Here is a 24,771-nt window from a genome sequence, read left to right as displayed (position 1 = left end):
AGCACTCCAATGAACTGCGTCGCCCAAGACAATCAGGCACACGAAGGCCATGACCGTAACATCGAAGGAGACCCGGCTTATCTCATAGTGGAAAAGGTCATGTCTGAATTTGCACAGAGCATTGTTGACCTGGCAATTCGGTACGACGTTGACGCCCTCGATAATGCAGGGATCCCGGCAAGCCAGGTCCGGACCCCGAACTCGACGGGATTTGCGCCCCGTGACGAAGAGAACCATTTCTCTAACAGCTCTCATGCTAAGATCAGTATTAATGACGCCATGAATCATCGGCCTAATAACGACACCGCATACGCAAGTCGACACCAGAGTTCAACAACAACCCACCGTCACCATGCACAGGCACAGCTCGTGACCGCATACAGTACTTTCATCATCAACGTCCTGCATGTTCTGTTACATGAGAAATGGGACGCTATTTCTATGTTGGATAATAAAGATGGCTGGATACCCTCTGTGGGGTTCATGAAGTGCGCTTCTCACGCTATAGCTGCGTCTGATGCTGTCTCACGCATCTTAGCTTGCGACCCGGAGCTTTCCTTCATGCCATACCTCTTTGGCATTTACCTTCTGCACGGCAGTTTCATACTGCTGTTGTTTGCCGATCGTATGCATCAAATCGGTCTGAATGAGTCTGTTGAGAGGGCTTGCGAGACTATCATTCGCGCCCACGAGGTGTGCGTGGTTACACTTAGCACCAAGTTCCAGGTAAGACTTTCCATCTAATCGATTCTGATCCCTCAGGTGTTGATTAACCCGCAATGCCTGCAGAAGCATTTCCGCAAAGTCCTGCGTTCAACTTTGTACAGCGTGCGAAGCGCAGGAACTTCTAGCGTGGAAGAAAGCAAAGCGCGTCGGAGGGCACTGTCGCTGTACCGCTGGAATAATGGATCAACGGGTTTGGCCTTGTAACAGAGCAACAAGACATGGGAGCTTCACTGTTGGGTATGAAGTGGAAAGGAATCTGTGAAAATGTATGTAATTTGAGCCAAAAGGCTGTTTGATGGCGTCCTGCACTACAACATAGCTGGTCGTCTGACACATACACCCAGCTGTTCGCCATATAACTCCAATAATGAGGGTAGTCCTATCGAACCTGATTGAGCTGCGATCACGGAGATATCGTCCAAGGATGTTCCTCTGCGTGCCGTAGTCTCGCTTCTCCCCCACTTCTTCCCCGCGTTCTCCACGCTTCCCGGGTTGACTGAACTGGCAAGCCGTCGGCATTTTATCTGGGATCAGCGGAGCGCTCCTACAGGAGCACTTTGTCACACAAACTCCACCATTGCAAATTTCCGACGGATATTTCTTTACAGCTAGTTTCACTTTCGCTCTTCCCCTCATGTTCCAGTGGCAATCAATGCCGCGCAGGTGACTCGTACATGGCCGTGGGATGTCCTCACTCCACCAGCGCGCATTGGGAGTAAGGGATCCCGTGGGACGAGAACTGATTGGCACCGAGGCCAACCCTCCATCAAGCACGTACTTTTCGGTGGCCTGAATTGCGAAATATCTTCTTCCGATATCCCGCTTATCGCTTAACTCTTTGGTTGGCCTTGCCCTGACATATTCAATTTGTGATCAAGCTGACACGGCTGTGAATGCACACCTTGGACCTCAGCTACTTCCGCTAACATCGCTATTCCCACAATTAGAGCAATGGCAGAGCACACGCTCTTCTACGACAAGCCGGCCAATCTTTGGGATGATGCCACACCAATCGGCAATGGACGGCTAGGTGCCATGGTACGTGGCACCACCGATGTTGAAAGGCTATGGATCAACGAAGACTCGGTCTGGTATGGAGGCCCTCAAGACCGTTTGAACCCGGCTGCCCGCGATGCTCTACCCAAGGTCCGCGAGCTCATTGATCAAAACCGCATACGTGAGGCCGAGCAGCTCATCAAGAAGACCCAGACCGCCCGGCCTCGGTCCCTGCGTCACTACGAGCCGTTGGGCGATGTCTTCCTCACATTCGGTCACGGCCAAGATCCCCCCGGCGACGAGGTTCGCGTCTCGGGCATAGTCAATTTCGAGAACAGCTTCAGTCGCGACCTGAACCGCTCTCCGCAAAACTACCGTCGCGAGCTTGATCTCCGCACAGGCATATCCTCGGTTTCGTACGACTTTGGCGGTGCACACTTCGAGCGGCAGGTTTTCTCGAGCACTGTCGACGAGGTCCTAGTCATGAGCGTCAGGTCGAATGACGAGTATTCTTTTCAAATCGATCTCAACCGTGGCGATCACCCGGAATGGGATCGTCGGCTCAACCAACGCTACGATAGCCTCGAGGAAATCGATGGAGGACACATGATCACCGGCTCCATGGGATCAAAAGGGGCCGTCGAGTTCGCCATGGGCGTCCGCATCATTGCAGATACCAGCGAGGGCGAAGTACAGGTTGAAAACACCGGCTACAATGTAGTCGTCAACGCCAAGGGCCGAGTCACCGTTCTCGTCTCGGGCGAAACCACCTTCCGCAATCACAACGCCGGTGAAGCTGTCCAGAAGCGGCTTACATCCGCGTCGATGAAATCCTGGAGCGACCTGAAGTCGGCACACGTCGAGAGGTTCTCGGCTTTGTACGACAGGGTCGAGCTCCAGCTTCCTGGCAGCGGCGACAATACCGCAGTCCCAATCGACCAGCGCATCCAGGCCATCAAGGAGGGCGCAGTGGACAACGGGCTAGCCCAGCTACTGTTCCACTTTGGGAGATATCTTCTCATCAGCTGTTCGCTTTCAGGCCTGCCCGCAAATCTACAGGGCATTTGGAACCGCGACCATATGCCGGTATGGGGTTCCAAGTACATGATCAATATCAACATCCAGATGAACTACTGGCCTGCCGAGGTCGCGAACCTAGCCGAAACGCACGACATCCTGTTCCGCTTCCTCGAGCGGACCGCCGAACGTGGCGCCGAGGCGGCAAAGGCAATGTACGGCTGTCGTGGTTGGGTTATGCACCACAACACCGACATCTGGGCCGACACTGCACCCCAGGATGATGGCGTCCAGTGCACCTATTGGACGCTTTCAGGCGCCTGGTTCATGATGCACCTGTGGGAACATTACCGCTTCAGTCTTGATAAAGACTTTCTTCGCAGGGTGTACCCTCTGATGGCTGGATCTGCATTGTTCTTCCAGGACTTCTTGATCGAGCGGGACGACAAGCTCATCACCAGCCCCAGCTCCTCGGCAGAGAACAGCTACTACGTACTCGGGACCAAGACGGTTGCATCCATCGCTGCGGGTCCCGCATGGGACGGACAGATCCTTACGGAGTTCTTCCGGGCGGTCGTCGAGGCGTCGGTGGCCATACTTCGTGGAGTCTAGCATGGATTCTATGCCAGTACGCGCGCCTACGCGACGTCGACGGTGCCCACGCAGGCATTCAGAAGATGATGGGAGGCTTGTTACTCAACAGCATGTTAACGAGCCATCCTCCCTTTCAGATCGACGGCAACTTTGGTTTCTCTGCCGCAGTGGCAGAGATGTTGCTCCAGAGCCAAGTCGATGACGGGACTGGCAGTGGCAACACCATCATTGACCTCATTCCTACTCTCCTTCCCGCCTGGGAACAGCGAGGTGGCGTTCGCGGTCTAAGAGCTCGTGGTGCTGTGGAGATACAGAAACTTAGATGGGAGGATGGTAAGCTTGTTGAGGCTGTTGCGGTTTCCAAAGCTACTGAGCCCCAAACTCGTGTCTTCCGAGTCGCCCCAAACAGACTTAAGCAGGGTAGCAAGAGCGATGGTACAATCAGTGTCGACCTGGTGCCAGGAAAAGCAGTGACTTTGTCATTCTAATTAATCTGCGAATTGTAACCGCTCTTCATGTCATCTTTAACCATTAGACTGAGCCAAGACCTTGTCACTACATTCGCATGCCAGAAATGCCAGAACCGAGCGCCTCGATGTCTCGCGCGTGCCGAACGCCCTCTGCTGATTGATGATTTCTCCCACCCACAGCCTCTCCACATTCTGGGCATCTCGTTGCCTCCATTGCCATGCCGCATTCTCCAATTGTAAAGGGATGGCCGTTGCGGCAGGTGTACCAGTGACCAGTCCCTAAGAACTCCTTCGACATAGCCTGGTAGACACTACGCATCTCGTCGCTGGAGACCTCGCTGTAGAAGATGCCGTCGTGGAGCATGCGCCATGCCGTGTCGTACTCGCTTTCGAGAACGGCCGTCGAAGGATGCTTCTCCATCAGTTCCTTGGCGACAATCAAATGATGCAAGCCGAGCTCTTTCATCCGCTCGTGGGATCTGGATAGATCTCCAGCTGTTGGCTGCGGCCTGTTCTCCATCGCTGCTGTTGCCGGCTCCACGCTCGGCGGCGTGACAAAGGAGCAAAACATGCTAACAAATATGTGACCCTCTACCTCCTGTCTAGCGTAGTTCCGGATGTGGGCGGTCTGAATGAGCTCTTTGCAGTCTTTGATGTATGTGGATACATCGACCTTCACCGACTTGACGGCGCTATTGGTGGAGTTGCGGCAAAGACTCACAAAGTCAGATACGAGGAGAAGGTCGCACCGTAGAAGCAGTGTCATTGCCTGGAGGTAGCTTCCCATTTGAATAGCAGACTCGTCGAAGGAGAAGCCGTTTGTCTCCTTTTGCCGGCGACGGTTGACGTGCCAGACGAGATGGGCCACGCGTTGGTAGGGCTGTTCGTCTTTCTTGACCTGTCCAAGGAGGTTGACAATCTGATTGCGGACTCTTCTCATTGCCTTGTGGCGGCTACCGCCAGTAATCTTGAGAAGGTGGGCCATTTGTTCGTGACGGGCTCCTTCCAGGTCGTATCCTTCCAGCTTTTGAACGGGAAACACAAAAGCCCCTTTGTCTGTGTTTTGTAGAGCACCCTGGGCACTAAAGAAGGCCTCCGAGAGCCTTTGCCACTGGCTATTGGACCAACTGATGAACTTCTTTGTTGACTCATCGAGGAGGCCTCGACGGACGATCCTGCCATAGCGAGAGATGTTCCGCAAGGAACCCCTGCAATTGGGGCATACGCTGATCGTCTTTGACAGATCGAAGGGCTGTGAGCCGCTTTTGACCGCGACTGGGACACCGTCCGGGGATATGTCGTAAACGTCTTGAAGTCTCATCTGCCCATCCATGGTGGAATATGTCAAGAAATGACCGCAGTCAGGGAAAACGCAAGGTTCTTCGTCGAGGTCAATAGATCGGTAATCGCTCATCATGATGAGGTCGACGATGGTGTTTTTGATGTCATCAGACGCACATTTCTGACAGAAATGCTCGCTCGGGCATAATTCGCCGCACAGAGATGGGCCTTCGAATGGTTAGCTGCGGCGCCCACGGGGAAACTGACGAGATCACTGACATTGGTGGCCACACTTCAACGACTTGGTACATCGCTTAGTACAAGGTACCCAGTCGCAAGGAGCTGCACATCTGTAACATTTTAGTTAGCTCTATTGATGGCATACACAGAAGATCAAGCAACTTACGGCATGCTGCACTTGGAGTGCGGGCAGCAAGACGAGCATGTCTCTTCTGCACATGGGGGGCAAGGTTCGTGACACTGCTTGCTGCACTTGGAGTGCATGCACTTGTTTTGACAAGGGGATGAGCAAGGTGGGCATTTCCCTTCATGGCATGCTTCTCGACATCGGTGGCTGCATGTCGTGTAGTTCCTGTCGCATGTTTGTGGACAGTTGCCATGCTCCTCCTTGACGACCTTCCCCTCTTCTCGTGTGCGACAGCCCCAGCATCTGCCCTTGCAGACGTGACCGCATGCCCTAACAAAACCGCAGTCAGTCTTGCACAAGTAAGTGGCCGCAGACACGTTGACGTGACAAGCCACCTTGACCATGTGCCCGCAGCCTGGGACCAGCTTCTCAACTTGGACAGCACATTTGATGGCGGCAAGGTCTTTCGTTTTCCAGCATTCGATCGTGTTGACTTTGTGTCCGCATGGCAAGATAAGGCGTGTACCACTGACGACCTCCGTACAGAGCTTGTCGCAGACATCGCCGCAGCGTTTGCGACATGGATGATTACAGTGCTCTTTTGGCCTTGTGCAGTCCTCGAGGCACTTGAAGGCGTTGTGAAGAATGTCTGAGTGGCAGGGTCCGGTGCATGAGTGCCCGCAGTTGAGTCGTCGATCGCAAGGGAGGTTGCAGCCTCCATCGGGGGAAAATTGTATGAAGTGTTCTGGGTGCGACACCATACTCTTGTTATCATGGTGTCTCGGGCACTGCAGCTCAAGCTCGTTGCCAAAGTTTCCCTCCTGCTGCATGAGGTTGATGACTTTAGCCCACATTGGAACATGGATGGAAGTCTGGGAGTTGCCGATGATGTACATCCCGTGCTTGGCTCGGGACAGCAACACATTGATACGATTGGATGTGCTGAGGAAGCCACATCTCCGCTCATTGTTGCTTCGCACGAGAGAGATGATGACAACATTGGCTTCCTCGCCTTGGAAGTTGTCCACTGTTGCAGCACGTACTCCTTGTAGCGCAGAAGACTTTGCCGCTCCCTTCTTCGGAGAGTCTTGGAAATTCGTATCGGGTGATTCCAGACCAGCCAGATCGTCCATGTCTCGGTCGTTGATAACAATGTGCATGGTAGACCCGAGCTTCTGTCGCAACTTGTTCAACTGACCCAAGTAGGGCGTCAGCACGGCAATTTCGCCCGACTTGTAGACACCCTGTCTCAGAAGATGGGAGACTAAGCCCACCACCATGTCTATCTCAAAATCGTTCGAGTATGAGGTTTCGATGGAATCCTGGTCAGACCTTCGACCGGATTCGGGACTCTCATGATGAAGCCAGAAGAGCCTCTTGGCCAATCCGCAGACGGGCGGGTAGTCCTGAACCGCATCCGAATCTGATAAGGATCGGTACAAGGTAGAGCGAACAAGCTCGGAGATTGATGGATGCATACGTCTTTGCGTGTCGAGGATGCTGAAGGGGAATTTGGGGGTGTTTGCAAGACGTTCAAAAAGGGACACATCCAACGAGTACTTCTTGCCGGCTGGATTGGCACTTTGAAGCCTCCAGTCTTGAATTTGAGGTCGCAGTTGGAGATGATCCCCAATCAAGATGGCGTGTTCGATGGTTGGGAGCAAGGCAGTCAGCAAATGGGCCTCAAGGACCTCACCTGCTTCTTCACACAGCAAGACTTTGCCGTTGACGCGCCGGAGAAGATCGAGGTTGGTGGCGAGCCCTGTAGTAGTGACTCCAATGATGTTTGCCTGCTGCAGAGCACGAAGATCGATTGAGCTTCTGACGCGGTTGTTCCTGTCTCGCATGCTCTCGTATGTCTCATGCGCCGAAGACAACCTTCTCAGCTCGGGGTCGAGTGCCTGACGGACCCAATCTTGGTGCAGAAGGAGACGCTCTTGGCGGCTCATCTCTGATAGTCTCGTTTGATAAAGCTGCGTCATGGTGCGACTGGGGACTTTGGTCACTAAACCACCGTGCAGCCAGACTTCCATGGCCTTCTTCCTCCCGTGACGGACCGTCTCCCAACCATCTTCCGCATCTTCGTTGCTTTGCTCTGGACCAAAGAGCTCATCATGTTGAGAAGGATGCTGCGCTGCAAGAAACGCTCGGATCTTCTCGTTTGTGTTGAGGTATTTGTAGGTAGTGAGATTCCTGGCCACGTAATCGGCTTCAGACTCAAGTGCCTCGATCGACTCGTACAGTGCTCTGCGTTCGGTCCTTGTGCGGGTCATGCCCTCGACGACCTTACGGAGGTTGACAGGCTCGAGTCTCTCCGACTTGGAGCGAGAGCCGATCCTGACGATATTCTGGACCTTCCCATCAACAAGATGCTCCAGAAGCTGGTCCAGGGCGTGGTTTGTGTAACAAACGCACATGATCGGTCCCAGCTTGGCCTTGGATTTGTTTGCAAGTAGCACCTTGATGAGAGCTTCACCCGTGTAACTCTTTCCTGTGCCCGGAGGCCCTTGGATCAAAGCGAAAGATCGACTGAGGGAATCTAGTATAGCCCCTGACTGAGTCAGGTCCAGCGTGGAGTGTCTGCTGAGCTCGGCTGGATCAACAGGTTCACCAGGAGTAAACGACAGCGCTTTCCCGTCGTTGGCAATAGTACTGAGATCGAAAGAAAAGCCCGGACGCATGGAGTACAGCGGAGGTGGAATCTCGGGTGGTTGATCCCCCGCCTGAAGAGTGAGGATAGTTTGAAAAGGAAGGTCGACCTTTTGAGACATTGTTTGTAGGGCTTTCAAAGGAGGGGCAAATGCAGGAAGAAGGATCGACGGGAACTCAAACATTTGTCGGTGCTGTCTTGAACCCATGTTTTTGAACCACAGAAGGGCGCGCTTGACCTCGTCGACTCCGGTATCCACAAGCTTCAGATGAACGAACGCGTGGCGGTTGTCATCCGGCAAGCTATACTTGGGAGCGTCTGCCGCGTCTTCCTGCTGGGTCTGCTGAGTCGGGTTGTGCGGTGTCCGGACGGTAGACCTTGAGACTTGGAAAAAGAAGACGTTGCCAATGTCATCGACGATGCAGACGAGTGCACCATCTGTGAGCCTTTTGGTCTGTACCCACCATGCAGCTCGCTGGGCTTTGTCCAACTCCTTGGCTGCCTTTGGCTGGTCGAACTTGACGACGAATTCAAGACCATCCCGCTTGTCAAACGTGGTCTCGACGGCGGTGGCGTAGTCGTAGACTACAATTCTCGTCCTAATTTCGCGCACCCGATTGTTCGACTCGACCCTTGTGCGGATGGCATTCCGGAGATCGTGCAGTGTATCCTCGCGGAGCAGCCGGAAATGGCGATCTAGCAAGCCCCGAAGCCCTTGCAAGTGGTGCTGCGAGGGGTTGACTGTGGGCAAGTACTCGTCTCTGAATGACATGATCTCTTCGAGAGTGGGCATTATCCTGATCTTGGCGATGTCGGCATGGTCGTTATCGTGGCGACGTCCTCTGAGCGAGAGCCGCCCGGGCAGATCCTCGGCGAGGATGAACTCGGCCATGGCACCCGAGTTGGCATTCTTATGTGCGACATCGGGTAAAGAGTGGCCTATGCCAAGTCGACGCCGGACGTAGTCTAGATACTTTGAGGCCTGCATCGAGTAGAAGGCCTCCGCACCGTTGCCAAAGACGTCGAGACGGAGTTGGATATCCTCGACGATTGATGTGAAGTGTGAATTGACAATGTTCGCTGCGCTCGTGTCGATGACTTTGGCTAAGAGACCACACGCAAGGGAGATGGCTTCGAGGCCAGATGCCTCGGATTCGCGGAAGGGTAGCTCAGACCAGTGGGCGACGAGATGAAGGACAAATTCAAAGAGGTGCTTGAGGCGGGTTGCATCGATTCCCAGAAAAGACCGATAGATTGTGGTTGTCTCCTGTTCCACGACGACTGAATCAACAATCGCCGGGTGAATGATGACTCGGAATAGCGGAGAGATGCGTGACTCCCAGAGGCTCGCTTTCTCGGCTGGTGTCTTGCTTGGCGAAAGCCCCTCGAGGACGTCCCTGATCAGATTGAGTCTGCGGTCAGATGCGATCTCTCTGATGACTTCCTGGGCTAGACTGGCGTCTTGCTCAACAAGATCAAGGGCCATACGGAAGTAGCTGGCTGTATCCCCGTCATTGGAATATGCTGGGGACGGTCGTAGACGTTTCCAAGCATGAATCTTCTCTCGCTCAGGATCGGATGGTCGGTTCGAACTGCCAGTGTTCCGAGCGTTGCTCGCCGCCGCACCAGGATCGTGAGAAAACCTACAGTGTCCACCAAAGCGACACCGGCCGGTGTTTACAAACAGCCGGCAAGGGGCGGATGAAGGAAATCGAGAGTTGGACCGAGGTCTGTTATACTGAGTTAGCCAGAAAATGCAGCTGAAAGTATCGACACCATGGGCCTGACTGACCCACGCACTGGAGCCATGATGGGCATCTCAATTCGTTCAAAAGTGAGGCGTGACACTTGTGCAGTAGAGGTGATGAAGAGGATGCAAAGGATTTCGGAGGGGAACTATGGTGGGACTGACGCGACTTTAGTATCATCGACTCGATGCCTTCATTGAGAGTCTTCAGCTCCAACAAGACAAAAGCGGCACGACAAGGGCAGTAGTGAGCTGCCTGCAGTTGGTGCGAGAGGCGCCAATCATGAGGCCCAACCAACTGCAGCGTCAAATGCTATTCTTACATGACGGAGTCTTTCAAAACGGTACTAATTTGAAGTCTAAAAACGCATGCTGCGCCGTGGCATCAACTTTGAAAGAGGCCAATGTGGGTGTATCTCGAAGAGGTTCATTGTAGCCAATCACAGCCCCTGCCTGCCGGAGGCCGACCACAAAAAGCAAACAAGCAACTCTGACTGGCTGCAAGCTATCGGACAGGGGAAGCGACAAGCACCAGATATGATAGTAGGAACGTGTTGAATTCAAAGAATTGAAATATGCCTCGCGGCCAGATGCTTGACCTCCAGCTTCAGATGCATCCGAATACAGGCCCAGCCGCCCCAGTCAAATGTTTGTTGGGTGGCTGAGGGGGCCAGGAAACGGGTCGGGTCATGATGCGGTTGCTGGCATGGCTGAGTGGTGATCCCGGCAAGCGATCATCTTGGCTGTCGGTGTTTATCGACTTTGGCGTTTACTTTGGAGCTGTGCGTCCTGCTTGGCCGCATAAAGCAGGGCGTACACAAGGCCCTGCAATGACGAAGTGAAGTTCGAGGGATGGCTGTGACGATGGACCTAGGTAGTTGGGAGATGTCTCGGCTGAGACTCCTTAGTCATCACGGATCCATGTCATCTTTCGTTGGTCTGGCTTCAATTGGGGGGCTTGGCTTGGCCAGTGTGTGCCGCGCGGGCCGGGCCCCCGACCTGCCGGAACCGGACCCGGCCGATCCTCCGGCTATTGAACTGAGCGCATCCGGTCCAGTGCGGTCCAATTGCAGCAGTCTGCTGATGCACCACACCAACGGCTATTGAAAAAGTACTGCGGGGCCCGCAAAGTCGACAAACCTCCGAGCAGGATTCTCACGTGCTGCTCTTTGCGCAATTTTGGGCAAGGATTTCCGACGGGTGAAATTGCAAAAGTCGAAAAATAACATGAACCGTCGCTTCTGCGTCGCATCGGCGTCAAAGCTACCCCCACTCAGGGACCCCGACCCCGGCGTAGTGCTACTGTCGTTTATCTCAGAAGGGGACTAACCCCGGCCGAAACCAACCTGGCCGATGGCCGGTGGAAATGTCGACATGTCATGACTCAGGCGCTGCTTAAATAACCATGGGTGGTCGCGCGTCTGGCCTGCGGCTATTGTTTTGTATTGCTTGTTGGGTGTTGATCAAACACTTTTAGTAACTTGTATTGCGGAATTCTTACCATGATCAATTGGATGAACTTTCTATTTTGTTAGAACGACGGAATCATGAAGCCTTGAGACTTGAGCCTTCCGACCGAAAACCCATCATTCACGTGCGCTCTTGGCAGCTAACGGGGCCATGGTCTCCCCTTTACCGCCGTCATCGGACCCAAGCCATGATGCCGAGAAACTGACTCCGCAGGTGACTGACGTCCCCGGCAGCAAGGTGGAGAAAGGCGGGAAAGATGCAGAAAAACGCGGGGAAGCGGAGGAGCCTGCGTTTTTCTTGTCGCTGTCGTCCTCCTCCGAAGATGACGGGGCCGATGTGCCACGCGGCGGCGCCGCGGGTCCGAGGGCCGAACCGGAATCCGGAGGTGTGGACCGAGTCTTGAGTCGGGCGACTACAACGTCTAGCATCGGGGAAGGACCGCCGCCCGATGGGGGTGTGAAGGCTTGGCTTGCTAGTATGTAGCTGACGACCTCAATCTAGAGGTGTCTTGTGTTAACTTGTGACAGTCTTCGGCACCCATCTCGTCATCATGAATACCTGGTAAGTCTCCTGGATCTTCTTCGCTGTGGCCGTGGCTTACATCTTTAGGGGCATCGTGAACTCATACGGCGTATTTCAACCCTACTACACCACTACCCTCTCACGTCCACCATCCGATATCGCCTGGATCGGCTCCTTTGAGGTGTTCCTCCTCTTCTTCATCGGCGCATTCACCGGCCGGCTCACTGACGCTGGTTACTTTCGTCCCCTGTTCATCGCGGGCTTTATCCTTGTAGTCTTAGGGATGGTAACGACCTCTTTTTGTACACAGTACTGGCAGTTCTTCCTCGCTCAGGGTATCTGCATGGGCCTCGGCAATGGCTTTCTCTTCTGCCCTAGTCTTTCCACGGCATCGACCTACTTTGACAAGAAGAAGGCCCTTGCCCTAGGATTTGTGTCGATTGGTAGCTCGACCGGTGGTATGATTTATCCTAGCATGGTGAGGCAGCTGCTTCCCAAAATCGGCTTTGGATGGACCATCCGGGCGATCGCGCTGGTGCAAATGGTGACGTTGCTCGTCACGTCTCTCATCTTGAAACCCAGAATCAAGCCGAGGAAGGCTGGGAGTCTGGTCGAGTGGGCGGCGTTCAAGGAGTTGGAGTACTTTTTCTATGCCCTTGGGTCATGGCTGGTAGGATTCCTTGGGTGTTGGCTGTGACGTTTGGAAGCTGACCTGACACGACAGAACTACCTCGGCGTTTTCTTCGCATCGTACTACATCGCCTCGTACTCCCGCGACATCGTCGGACTCAGCTACACATCGTCGCTGAACCTCCTACTCCTCCTCAACGGCACCGGCGTGCCCGGGCGACTCATACCAGCCTACTTTGCATCCTACTACATCGGCACAGTCAACATGTTCATCCCCATGTCGTTCATCTCCGGCATCATGATGCTCTGCTGGCCGGCCGTGTCCTCCGTCACGGGGCTCTACGTCTGGACGACCTTTTACGGCTTCTTCACGGGGGCGATCCAGAGTCTCATGCCCTCGGGCATCGGCACGCTGACGGCGGACCCGAGGAAGCAGGGGACGCGGATGGGCATGACCTTCACGCTCATCTCATTTGCGGTGCTCATTGGACAGCCCATCGCGGGCGCCATCATCTCGGCTGAGGGGGGCAAGTACACGGGGGCGCAGGCGTATGCCGGGGCGTGTATGCTGGCTGGAATGTGTTTCCTCATCGCGGCGAGGATGGCGAGGGCGAGAAAGCATGGGAAGTGGTTGTGGATCAAGGTTTGAGACGGTTCGTGAGACATTTGCTGGTATGACAGGTGCTCTGACCTGGTGTAGGAGATAATGTAGCATTTCGAGAATTTCAGGTGATTGATATTGCGTTTTGGTATCCTCATGGAGTCACCCTGTTCCTCCTTGTCATCCTTTCTCGTCGTCGCCCATTTTCTTCGTCCCTTTTCTTCGTCCCTTTTCTTCGTCCCTTTTCTTCGTCCCTTTTCGCCGTCGTCGTCCCTTTTGTCGTTGTTCCTTGTCACCGGCGTCTCTTTTGACTGCCGCTGTTGCTGCCTTCGGTATCTTCTCTCCCATTTCTCTCGTTGGGTCGGCCTCCTGCAGGGCCCTTGGTCGCCCGTTTGTCGACTTGGACAAGGCTACCCACCACACATCGGGAAGGCAGGCACCCTCCCAGGCTACTCTTGCCTCGTCTCAGGAATAAAAGACCTATCAGACAGCATTGCACACCCAAAAAAGCTCGAGGCATCCATCAGACACTGGCACCAGCGGACTAAAGTGGGTCATCTGCCTCCAGCTTCCACACCACACAGGGCACTTCGTCGACTTCATCTTCACCTTTTCTTTTCTCCCACACTTTCGTCGCGTCTTCACCACCACTCGATTCCGCGTGTGGGCGTCTTTCCGAGAACCACCTCTCATCTCTTCTAACATTCCCTTCTCTCCCCAAAATCAAACGCTACACATAAGCATACGACTTCAGAATTTCAGATTCCCACAGCATCCCGAGCCGAGCGGCTGCAAACGCCCAAGATGGAGCCAGCGGCGGTCAACGACGCGCTTTTCAACCACTTGGTGTTGCCCGCTCAGCTTCCACAGCGCCAAGAACATGATCGACAGCTTCGTCTCGTCGAAGGTGCCCTCCTTGAGCGCCTCATCGGCGCCGCCACCATCATGAGCGGCAGCGAGGCAGACAATCCCTCCCACAGCCATTGGCAGTCACTTCGCCAGACCCTTATCGCCTGCCAGCAAGTCAATCGCGCCGGAAGAATAGACAAGTCCAGCCTGGTGCGTCGTTTCCAGAACCTCGACCCTTCGGGGTGCCTCATTCTCTATGTCGAAAGTCAGAATGCTGGCTTGATCGTCCGCAGAGCCCAGGAGTAAGTGTTTGCACCCCAGCCATTACAGCTTCCACGTCGCTAACAACCGTTTAGCCCCATCTTCAAGGATTGTGTCGTATTTGAGGCCTTCGAAGCCTCTCCTCGCAACGAAGACGTCTTGGCCGCCAAGGCCGCCCTGGTCTGGGACTTTCCTGGCATCGCTGTTGCAGTGCCTTACACCACCTTCAGCGACGACGACTTTCAGACAAGCGTCGCGAGCTTCATTGAGCAAGCCTCGCTTGAGAACACCAAGACCTTTGCCGCCCATACGTTCAAGGCCGGCGCCATTGTCTACGAGTACCGCAACACCGGTGATCCGTCAATCATCACTTCTATGCTCATGGCAATTCTCGAGGAGAACGGTCGCAGGATTGCTCCCACCCTTTTACGGAAGCGAGTACGGGACGACGTATGCTGGAACAGAGCTGAGAAACCCTGGCGTCGACTCCCTGTGTGGTTGGTCATTCGCGTCGGTATTCAGCGCTATCTATCCATGGCGTTGGATGCAGAGTCCGGTCGCCTAGAGTACAAGTTCTACATCGCCGTGGTCCTGTCCAAATTTCTTGACGAAGCGCCCAGCTACAACATCGGCATTGAGAGAGTGCACTTCCTGAAGAAAAAGATCTGCAGACGTCTGGTCAAGCTTGACCTCGACAAACAGCGCTGCGTCAACGATTCCATCGTCTCTCGCTACGGTTTTCTCTTCGATTTTCTTGGACCCAAGTTCAACAAGTCCATTGAAAACTGCAACAGGGTCTTGAATGTCGCTTTGGCTCAAGAGAGGGCCTCGTTGCACAAACACATTCCACTGCTACCGCGAAAGGCCGCGGATGCCGATCTTCGCTTGAGCCTTCGGATCAGCCGTGCTCATCTCCATAACGCCTTGGAACGATTCAAGATGCCTCGCCACCGACGAAGGCAGCAGACAAGGCCCAATGAAGGTCTTGCGGAAGCCGCCAAAGACCATCTCAGCCACTACGCCCAGTCATACCACAAGCTGATTGATAGAGAGCTTGAGCTTTCCCACTTGCCGGGAGAGACTTGTTCCGAAATCGCAAAGCGTATCACGGACTACGCCAACATGGCTGTTCCACTCTACGAGGGCAACCCCGAGCAAAAGAGTCAGATGATCTTGACAATTATGGAGATGTGGCAAAGGATGGACGCAATTGCCTGTCACTGGTTTCCCCTCCTTCAGGAATTCCACCCTGTTCTACATCCGCAGATGCTCGATGTTCTTCTGCTGCCTCAATACACCGATATGGCTCGGCTGAACACGCTCCAGCTCCTTCTTTCAGACCGTGTCAAGCGGGCAAGTAGTGAACGTCGGAACATATTCGAAGACCCATCTCCAGGATGCTTCGGTGAGCGATACTACTCTGAATCAGCAGACGCGTACAATTTGAAACAGTTACACGAATCAATCGTGGAGGTGGCAGATGATTTGCGAGCTTCAAAGGAGTCTGAGTGGAAGAAAAAGAGCCAGAGGTACGACGATCTAATCCGCCAGATTGACACCAGTGTTTGCTCGTACCTGAGAGATGACTTCGATCTTTTGGGACGTGAGCAGCATGACCCAAATTGTCCCAGATGCTCCAAGATGTGGAGCGCCCAGAAAATGCGGATTGCCATCTTCGAGGACCTCCTTCCCTCGGACCCAGTCGTCACGCGAGCAACAGTCTTTGAGCTCGCCTGCCCGAAGGAGTTCGCAGTGTACCGCGAAACAACTTGGTGGATTCTCCGGCAACTAGCCGCACCATTCAATGACGAAGGAAACCCACCTCGTTGCTTGCTCAAGGACAATCTGCAGCTGAAGCCGTTCTTTGAGCCAAATCGGAGCAAAGTTGGCCTGGCATCTACCACCAAGCCATGTAAGTAATTCCCCACTATCAATGCCTCCGCCAATGGTTCACTCCCGACTTATGTCCTGCTGTGAATGCTCCAGAGGCCGGGCCTAACAATGAAGTCGCCATGCTAACCTAATCGTCGTCAGTCATTACTACACACTACACGTCAGTTCCATTTCCAGTAGAGTGGCAAGGAGGCCGGGAGGGTGTCTGCCGTCCAAATGGGATGAAGCTGGGAATGTTTGACGAAGGAACTTGCACTTGGCCCGGAAGACTCAAATTTCGTCCCACGTTTGCGCACCACGTGGCTCTGACACTCCCAAAGTCCTCGCCTTTCAGCAAACTGTTCGAGCAGAGGTCTTTCGCCCCTGGTGCTCCTGGGCCATCCTCCTACGAGATCATGGCCAGCCAATCTAGCTGTCCCGCTGGCGTCAACGTTCATGAATACCTGGCGATGCAAACTCTGATGTCCGGGAAAGCACAGCGTTGGCTTGCTCTCTTGACCGAACTCGGATCAACGAACTTGAACTTCTCCAGCGAGGTTACTCTGCTGGTGGTTTCCAACCTTGTGTGTCAGAGCGGACCAGCCGATGACGATGGCATCAGCGGCAATGACACTGGCGGTGAACGCGGGAGAGATGTCCTGCGGAAAGTCCACAAAATATTTCGCGAGGAGCAATTCTGCGATCGGCTTGTGGAGCAACTCATCATTCGACTGGACAGCTTGGAGGCCAATTGGCGCGAGACATACCTGATGGACGTCGTCATCACCATCCTTTTGCGCACCCATACCCTCACTGCCACGAATCCGAATGCCTCGCTGAAAGCATTAAGTGCTCTCATTCGAGCACGTCAAATCTGTCTGCGCTGGGTGGAGATGCTACGAGCAGAAACATACAAAGAAAGCGACACAGAAGCAGCTCGAAGATGCCAGCAGTACGCATTGTGGGCGGCAATTCTTTGCAAGAGAACATTCGTTATTCATCGCAGCCAGGCAACCCTTTTGGACGAGCTTTCTCTCCAAGCATACATCGAGTGCTGCATTACTGTGCAAGACAACCTGGTGGTAGAAGTCGGCGCCCTGCCCCAGGTGCTCCAGCATGCTGTTGTCTCCGACTTGAAACTGTCATATCGTCTCGCATCTTTGGTGTGCGCCTCCATCATCCAAAGCCCAGACGTCTTTCGGTTGGCTATTCGAGCTGTCTGGCCCGAGCCCGAAGATCGCCCCCGGCAAATCTACAACCTGTGCTCACAGCAGCCCTCATGGGTCGCATGCGACATCCAAGAGAACGAAGAAGGCAACCTTGTTCAAGTTCACTACAATTACGTGCAAGGGCTTCTTCTGGTCGACAATAAGCCTCTTGGAAAGCTTCCCAAGGCGCCCGAGCACATAGAAGTCCTCAACGAGCTCTTCGGTGATCAAGCCCTGCTAACGTTCCCTTCCACCCAAAAGGGGATGGACTACACGCTGTGCCTCACACCCCGAAATTATCGTGTCGACGTGGGATTTGAAGCCGGAAACATGATTGTCCGCGCCACCAAAGGCAATCAATATCTCCAACTCATTCCAAGAGAAGTCTTCCGGACAGAGACATCGTGGGATCTTCCAGGACCGCTGTTGGACGACTGCTGGCATTGGCTGTAGGTCTCTCCACTCTTCCTCTTCCAATCTATTTTGCTAATGATATGGTAGTGATTTGAAAAGCGGCAAAGTGTTCATCACTCACACTACCGACATCTGGAACATCCACCTTAGGAATTGGACGCTCGATGTGCATCGCGGAGTCTGCCAAAGATCCCGAGGTTCAGCAGGATACGACAAAATAGTCGATACCTACAGCCCTCTTTTCAACCGTGTGGGCAGAATTTTCGATGGCTTCGAGCACAAGGGCCAGATTTTGGTGTATCAGCCAGCTTCAAGACATTTGGAAGTGGAGATCAGAAGACTTCAGCTTCTTTTCTATGTCAACCCTCGTCAGGTCCTCCAATCACCCCAGCTTGGTTCTGAGATCGATCTGGATCAGGACGCGGGAACGTGGTACGGGCTCGGTAGCAAGCTTGTCTTCCGAAACCCGCGTGATCCCTCACAAAGAAGCATTCTGGTTCCCGTGGGACCATTCGAAGCCAGGCGAATCGAAGGGAAAGACATCATGATCGCTCGTACACACCCTACCGATATGTACGGGCGGTTCAACATCAACAAGTCCTTGGGAAGATTGGATTGCGCGGCGGAGCCCATGCTACTCTACATGAAAGCCTTGCTGCATGCCTACACGTCTTCCGTTTTCCCTGATCCCCTCACTGGAAGAACAGGTACAGAGGAAGCCCTTCAGTGGTTGTCTTCCGGAGTCTGTCAGCCGTGGCAGGTTCTAGGATCTGCCCACGTCAACCTGCTTGCTAAGATCGCTCACCTGAGCCCTCGTCATGAGTACTATCCGGAAGATCTCCGAGTGATGAAAACGGACATGTGGGACGACAGTGCTACTGAGAGCATTCAGCATGAGAGATTCAGACCTCTTGTTGAAAGGATCTTGTCTGTTTCCGACGAGCTTCACACCTTCTCGCTTCTCACCTCGGAGACTAGCCTTGCCGCATTGCCTGCGCCTGGAGATGACCATCTACGGCATAGGGCCGAATCACGGAGACAAGCCTTTGAGCGATGCTTCGATGACAGGACTGAGCCAGTTGGCATCTCTGACCAAAGGTATCGATCTCGGGACTGTCCTTTGCCCTCCAATACCCGGCACTGCCAAACCCTAGAGATTGCTCACCTCATTCGAACCTGGCCAGAGCAGCTTTCGACAACATCATCTCTGTCCATTCAGTTGTCTATGGGTAGTAGTGTTGGGGGCTTTAGAGAGGCTTACGACAGGGTGTCTCTCACTGATCGTCTGGGAGTTGACGTATTGGAGAACTGGGGATCTCTTGTTAAGGCATGCCGAGAGCAACAAAGCCCGTTCGCTTTGATGTTCGTCCTGGCGCCGATTGCCTTCAGCTTCAAGGTGGATATGTGTTTGATCAAAACGTTAGCTGCCTTTGCAATTTTTGACGAACTGAAAGTTATCGAGCTTCCCATGTGGGAAAAGTACGAGAACTTCAAACCGAACCAGCTGCCTCAGCTGGAGCAGTTGATGCGCATCATCGCGCTTCACAAGATGCCACCGCCAAAAGATGACGGGGAAGAATTGCAGCAATTTGCTAGCGCGAAGCAATTACGCAAGATGAGAGAACAGAGAGACGCCTGGGAGCGACGATCAGATGAGGATTGCAAATACTTGGCGAATTTCTTGCTGGCCCAATGGCCGTGCGAAGAACCAGGGGTTGCGGAACTTGCTAAATCACTGCTCATCGATGTGGGAGCTGCATTGAAACTTGTCAGGGTTGAATGGAAGCGACTCTACCAAAACATGGATCTTTCTATTCATCTCGATGCCGTACAAAACGTGTTGGATCGCAGACAGTCCGAAGTCGAGTACGAGGCTCCGGTCTTCATTGCTTCCGAGGAGCTCTTCGAAGAGCGTCTCCGAGGAGGCGAGATCTTACGATTGAGAACAGATCTGCTCCAAAAGACGTTCCCAGCATTGCAAAGCATCGATCCAGAGTCAAGAAAGCCCAGCAACCAGCCTGCCAAACTTGCAACCAAGACAACGCCTGCTGCGAACGAGGCCCGCCATCCAGCCCACATTCGGAAACCCATCACCTTGCCGTCCTCCAACGTCCGAAGCACCGGAACGAATGTCCTCGCCCCCAGCTGGATGTCTTCAAAGACCGCGCTTATTCCTTCCAGTGACTCGACAGCTGAGCTGAAGCAAATGGTCGCCTCGTTTTCTAAGTCCCCGTCGATGGTGCGCCAAAAGTACGGAGAGGATTTGCAGAGAAGTCTGGATGCCTTTGTGACTAGGAAACAACCCAAAGAGTCGACAAACCATGAACCAACTGCCTTTGTGGCAAGGGAGGCGTCCTTATCGCTAATGTCTATCCAGCGCCGATTCGAGAAGATTCAACAGGCCCTTGAGAAGCCCGACGATACCCATTCATCTCAACAGCTGTTTTGGCTCAAGGCTGGACAGTTGTGGCCTGCAATCACTCACGTTACGCTATTAGAACAGCTGAGATCAACCGCGCAGCCCATCACGTTCGGTAAATATGCGAAAGAGACGTTGATTGACTTTGGCCTCGCAATTACGAATACGCAAAGAGACCTCAGAATCAATGATTTTGTTCGTCGAGGTGATGCTGGAAGGTACAAAGATGAGATGAGCAACCAGGGACATTCCAATTGGCAGCCTTGCGACCACCCAGATTGGCTGCTCTTGGAGATTGAAGCGAACCTTCTCATCCGCCCCGATCAGGTCGATGTAGCACTGGCTACGATTTCTCCCGCCTCGGGAAACAATTCCGTTCTTCAAATGAACATGGGCCAAGGTAAGTTGACTGATTATCTCCGCCTTCTTTCCATCTGTCGCTTAGTGGCATACTGACTGCGTCTCAGGCAAGACATCCTGCATTATCCCAATGGTTGCCGCAGCGCTCGCCAATCGGCAGAACCTCGTCAGAGTGGTTGTACCAAAGGCTCTGCTCCTCCAGACGTCGCAATTGCTTCAAGGTCGCCTAGGTGGACTACTTGACCGTCAAGTGCGCCACCTTCCGTTTTCCCGACGAACACCCACCGAGGAGCATATCATTCGGGCGTACCACAGAATCCACCGAACTATGATGAAGGAAGCAGGGGTGATGGTATGCCAACCAGAGCATAACCTTTCATTCATGTTGAGCGGATTGCAGCGCCTTCTTGACAACAGAGTTCCGGAAGCTGGTCCCATGATCAATGTTCAATCATGGCTTCGCACTCGGTGCCGTGACATTCTCGATGAGTCCGACCACACATTGGCTGTACGAACACAGCTCATCTACCCCTCTGGTTCGCAAACTACTGTGGATGGCCATCCTTCACGATGGCAAGCCACTCAAGCTATTCTACGACTTGTTGATCGTCATTCTTACGGGCTGACGAGTGCATTCCCCAACTCGATTGAGGTGGTTCGACGGCCTGGTGGTGGCTTTCCTCTACTTTTCTTCCTCCGGTCAGATGTCGAGGAAGAACTCATTCGCGGCCTCACCGCTGACGTATTGAGAGGTACTGATGGGATCCTTCCGGTCCAAAGTCTAGAAGCGGCGGACCGTCTTGCGATTCGGGAGTTCCTCACAGGCAAACCCCGGGACGTCACTCTGCAGCGCATTCGTCAACTCTGTCCGGATCGGCCCGCTGTTCGCCAGACAGTCTATCTTTTACGGGGAATTCTGGCGAATCGGATATTGATGATGACTCTGAAGAAGCGATGGAACGTCCAGTACGGTCTACACCCTTTGCGCGACCCCATCGCTGTGCCCTATCACGCGAAGGGTGTTCCTAGCGAGCAGTCTGAATGGGGACATCCAGATGTTGCTATTCTGTTTACATGCCTGGCTTTCTACTACGACGGCATCAGTGTCTCGCAGCTCACCCAGTCCTTGGAGCACCTTCTCAAGTCCGATGACCCATCGGCTGAGTATGACAAATGGACTCAGACCACCGAATCGTTTCCCGAGTCCCTCAAAGCATGGAACTCCATCAACGTAGATGATGATCTGCAGCTTGTCGAAATTTGGAAGGCTGTACGGTACAATATGACAACCATTGACTACTTCATGAACAACTTCGTCTTTCCCCAACACGCTAAGCAGTTCAGAGTCAAGCTTCAGTCCAATGGATGGGATATTCCACTATTCACGGTCGACACTCCCTCCTCAAACAATGGAGACAGCCAAGAGATTTCCAGGGCTCTGACAACTGGATTTAGTGGCACAAATGACAATCGTACGATGTTGCCTCTGACGATCAAGCAGGAAGACCTTCCCGGCCTATCTCACACGAACGCTGAGGTCCTTACTTACCTTCTACATAAGCGATCTCGTGAGTGTCGCAAGATTGAAGGCTCGGGAGGGGAAAGAGCGACTGAATCAGACCTTTTGCAAGAGCTCAGGCGACGGGACATCAATATCCTGATCGATGCAGGAGCTCAGATCCTGGAGATGGACAATGTCACCCTTGCAAAGAAATGGCTGGAAGTTGACCAGCGAGCTTTCGCTGCTTTGTTCTTTGACGAACAGAACAAACCATGGGTCATTCAGAGAACTGGCAGAAAGACCCCACTACTTGCTTCACCGTACGCGGATGACCTCAGTAGATGTTTGGTGTACTTGGACGAGGTAAGATGACGGTCATGTCTTATGTTGGAATTTCAGCTGAATGACTCTAGGCACATACTCGAGGAACGGACCTGAAGTTTCCCCCTAGTGCTCGAGGCGCACTTACTCTCGGCCTCGGTCAGAGCAAGGACCATACCGTTCAAGGTGAGTGAAGGGAGCCGTCCCCATGTTATGGTTTTGGGAAGAGGCTGACCCATCGCCAACAGCTGCAATGCGACTGAGACAGCTGGGAACTACCCAATCCGTCACGTTCTTTGCTCCACCAGAAGTATATCAGAGCATCCTGGATTTGCAGTCTAAACCTCTTGGTGCCACTGTCGACTCTCACGACGTGTAAGTACATGGATACACATGCACTGGACCACACTGACCGTGTGCAGAATTTGCTGGCTGTTGGACAACACTTGCGATGGCATTGAGCAATTGCAGCCCCTCTACTACGCCCAAGGCATCGACTTTTGCCGGCGCATGCAGGCCACCGTTGAACATCCCGAATTCCTGCGAGATAAGGCCCAAAGGGAAGACTACCTGGCCACAATCAAGCAGAACGAGCAGTTCAGCTTGCAGCAGATGTACGAGCCCAAGCGAAAGGTGAAGGGCACTGGCGAGTTCCGAGCTGGTTCGAACCTGAAGATCAGATCTTTTGTCAAGGAGCTCAATACGAGACGCAAAGCATTCCAAGATACGGGTCGGGCTGTTCATGCTTCAGCTCTGCAGGAGGTCGAGCAAGAGCGAGAAGTGGCATTCGAAGTGGAGACTGTTCGCCAAGTCAAAAAGCCCCAGCACTACCCAGCGCTGTCGTTCCCGGGCCTTGCTCAAGATATTGAGTCGTTCGCATTGAACGGAAGAATTCCCGCTGGATCTCAGAGCTTCGTGCCAGTTCTCAAGTCGCTGGCAAAGACGGGTACGGGCAAAAAGTTCAAGGTTGCCGATCGATCAACACAGGCACGGCTGTTCGTTTCCACAGAATTCGAGCGAACAATCAAGCTCACCTTCGACTTGACAAATGACAATTTCCTGGTAAGTACATTCCGCAAAGCTTTCATGTTGGCGGCAGTTCTGACAAGTGATTTACAGCGCAATGTGAATTGGATTCTTTGGAGCGATGTCACTGGTGTCGCTCTCGTCGTTGTCCCCGAGGAAGCCGAGATGCTTCTGCCTCTTACCAGAAACAAGGGCCCCAAGCATATGACACATCTCATTCTATACTCGGCCCCCGTCACCCGCAAGATGCTTCATTTCAGCAAACTTGACTATCTCAGTATCCCGCCTCTTGCTAACGACTGGGAAGCGCCAATGTGGTTGAGGGTTGAACTGGGATTATACGCCGGACGGCTCTACTTTGAGTGGGACGAGTATGCAGAGATATGCCGCCTGCTCGGTATTGACGAGACTTCTCTTTCCGAAGACATGGAAGAGTCTTCTGATGAAGATCTGGAGAGGGCACAGCTTGACGGAGCAGTCGAATCTAAGCCGTCGGCCAAGCCAGCCAAGACTGGTCTGACACCTCGTCCATTGACATTTTGCCAAGAATGGCTTGCTGCTCGACGCCGTGGTCAGGACTTTGTCTCTACCCCTATGGGCTTCATCGCCCAGGGAAAGCCTCTTCAGGCTACCCACCCTTTCTTCCGCAAGACTGATACGGAGAAGAATGACAAGCTTTTCGTCCCCATCAGTCGCCAGAAGGTTCAACAGGATGCCGATGATCAGCCTCTGGACGATTTCGGTCTGGACTACATGGGCGAAAATGAGAACGCAGACAGCGATGCTGACGACGACGAGATCGAGTACAACGAGTCGGAGATGGGCAGCGATGGCGAGGACCCTCAGGTGGAGTCGGATTCGGAGTATTGAATTAGTCGGATGGGATACTTGCTCAGAATGTTGCTTGATCTTCCGTGTCAAGGGATGGCAACGTGGAATGTTCTTTCATTGGTGTTCGGATTACTTCTGTATGATACCACTTGCTTGCTAGCTCAGATCGTCAAATTGTCTTTGTTTTCACCATTCGCGGTTCTTTCTGGTCAGCCCACTTGTCTAATAGTAGTGATGACGAGCAGTATGATGGCTGCGATGGATCAGTAGGCGATCCTGTTTTATTGTTTGATTCCCACGAGAACTTGGGGACTTGGATTGCTCGACACAGTCTGTGTCTCACTTACAAGGCCATGGTTCTGTCAATCCACGTGAATCAAGGCAGAACAGCGAGGCACTGAAGTAGGAAGATTAGGTCAGGAGAACCAGGTCAGGAAGACCCAGAAGTGCGGCGAGAGAGGAAGACGAAGCAGGAAGACGAAGGAGGACGAAGAACAGGATGACGAAGCAGGACGACGAAGCAGGATGACGAAGCGGGACGAAGCGGGACGACGAAGGACGAAGCGGGACGACGAAGGACGACGAAGAAAAGAGACGGCAGAAGCGATGGACCTCCAAAACAATTCATTTGACATGCT

At 53.4% G+C, this 24,771-nt stretch overlaps 4 protein-coding genes across 4 annotated transcripts; 3 read left to right on the top strand and 1 right to left on the bottom strand.

The window, feature by feature from the left end:
* Nucleotides 1-1,677: 1,677 nt before the first annotated feature.
* Nucleotides 1,678-3,351, top strand: FUC95A-1 (Alpha-L-fucosidase 2; the record flags this gene model as incomplete). Its single annotated transcript, XM_037325825.1, has 1 exon — nt 1,678-3,351. The coding sequence occupies one exon, from the start codon at nt 1,678-1,680 to the stop codon at nt 3,349-3,351; it is 1,674 nt and encodes a 557-aa protein (XP_037175746.1).
* A 537-nt stretch (nt 3,352-3,888) lies between these two features.
* Nucleotides 3,889-9,587, bottom strand: hrr1-0 (Helicase required for RNAi-mediated heterochromatin assembly 1; the record flags this gene model as incomplete). The annotated part of the gene is made up of 2 exons (XM_037325824.1): nt 3,889-5,312; nt 6,215-9,587. The coding sequence occupies 2 exons, from the start codon at nt 9,585-9,587 to the stop codon at nt 3,889-3,891; spliced, it is 4,797 nt and encodes a 1,598-aa protein (XP_037174890.1).
* Nucleotides 9,588-11,468: 1,881 nt separating this feature from the next.
* apdF-0 (Aspyridones efflux protein apdF) lies at nt 11,469-13,119 on the top strand (the record flags this gene model as incomplete). The annotated part of the gene is made up of 4 exons (XM_037325823.1): nt 11,469-11,793; nt 11,846-11,879; nt 11,928-12,510; nt 12,565-13,119. 4 exons carry the CDS (start codon nt 11,469-11,471, stop codon nt 13,117-13,119), a joined length of 1,497 nt encoding a protein of 498 aa, XP_037174889.1.
* Nucleotides 13,120-13,875: 756 nt separating this feature from the next.
* Nucleotides 13,876-24,172, top strand: CGCA056_v010575 (uncharacterized protein; the record flags this gene model as incomplete). The annotated part of the gene is made up of 9 exons (XM_037325822.1): nt 13,876-14,222; nt 14,277-16,093; nt 16,216-17,710; nt 17,763-20,494; nt 20,562-22,318; nt 22,369-22,462; nt 22,525-22,651; nt 22,699-23,338; nt 23,396-24,172. 9 exons carry the CDS (start codon nt 13,876-13,878, stop codon nt 24,170-24,172), a joined length of 9,786 nt encoding a protein of 3,261 aa, XP_037174892.1.
* Nucleotides 24,173-24,771: the final 599 nt, after the last annotated feature.

Source organism: Colletotrichum aenigma (genome assembly GCF_013390185.1).
Source record: "Colletotrichum aenigma strain Cg56 chromosome Unknown KSG_Cg56_contig07, whole genome shotgun sequence".
NCBI lineage: Eukaryota > Fungi > Ascomycota > Sordariomycetes > Glomerellales > Glomerellaceae > Colletotrichum > Colletotrichum aenigma.
This window is presented reverse-complemented; position numbering and strand designations above follow the sequence as displayed.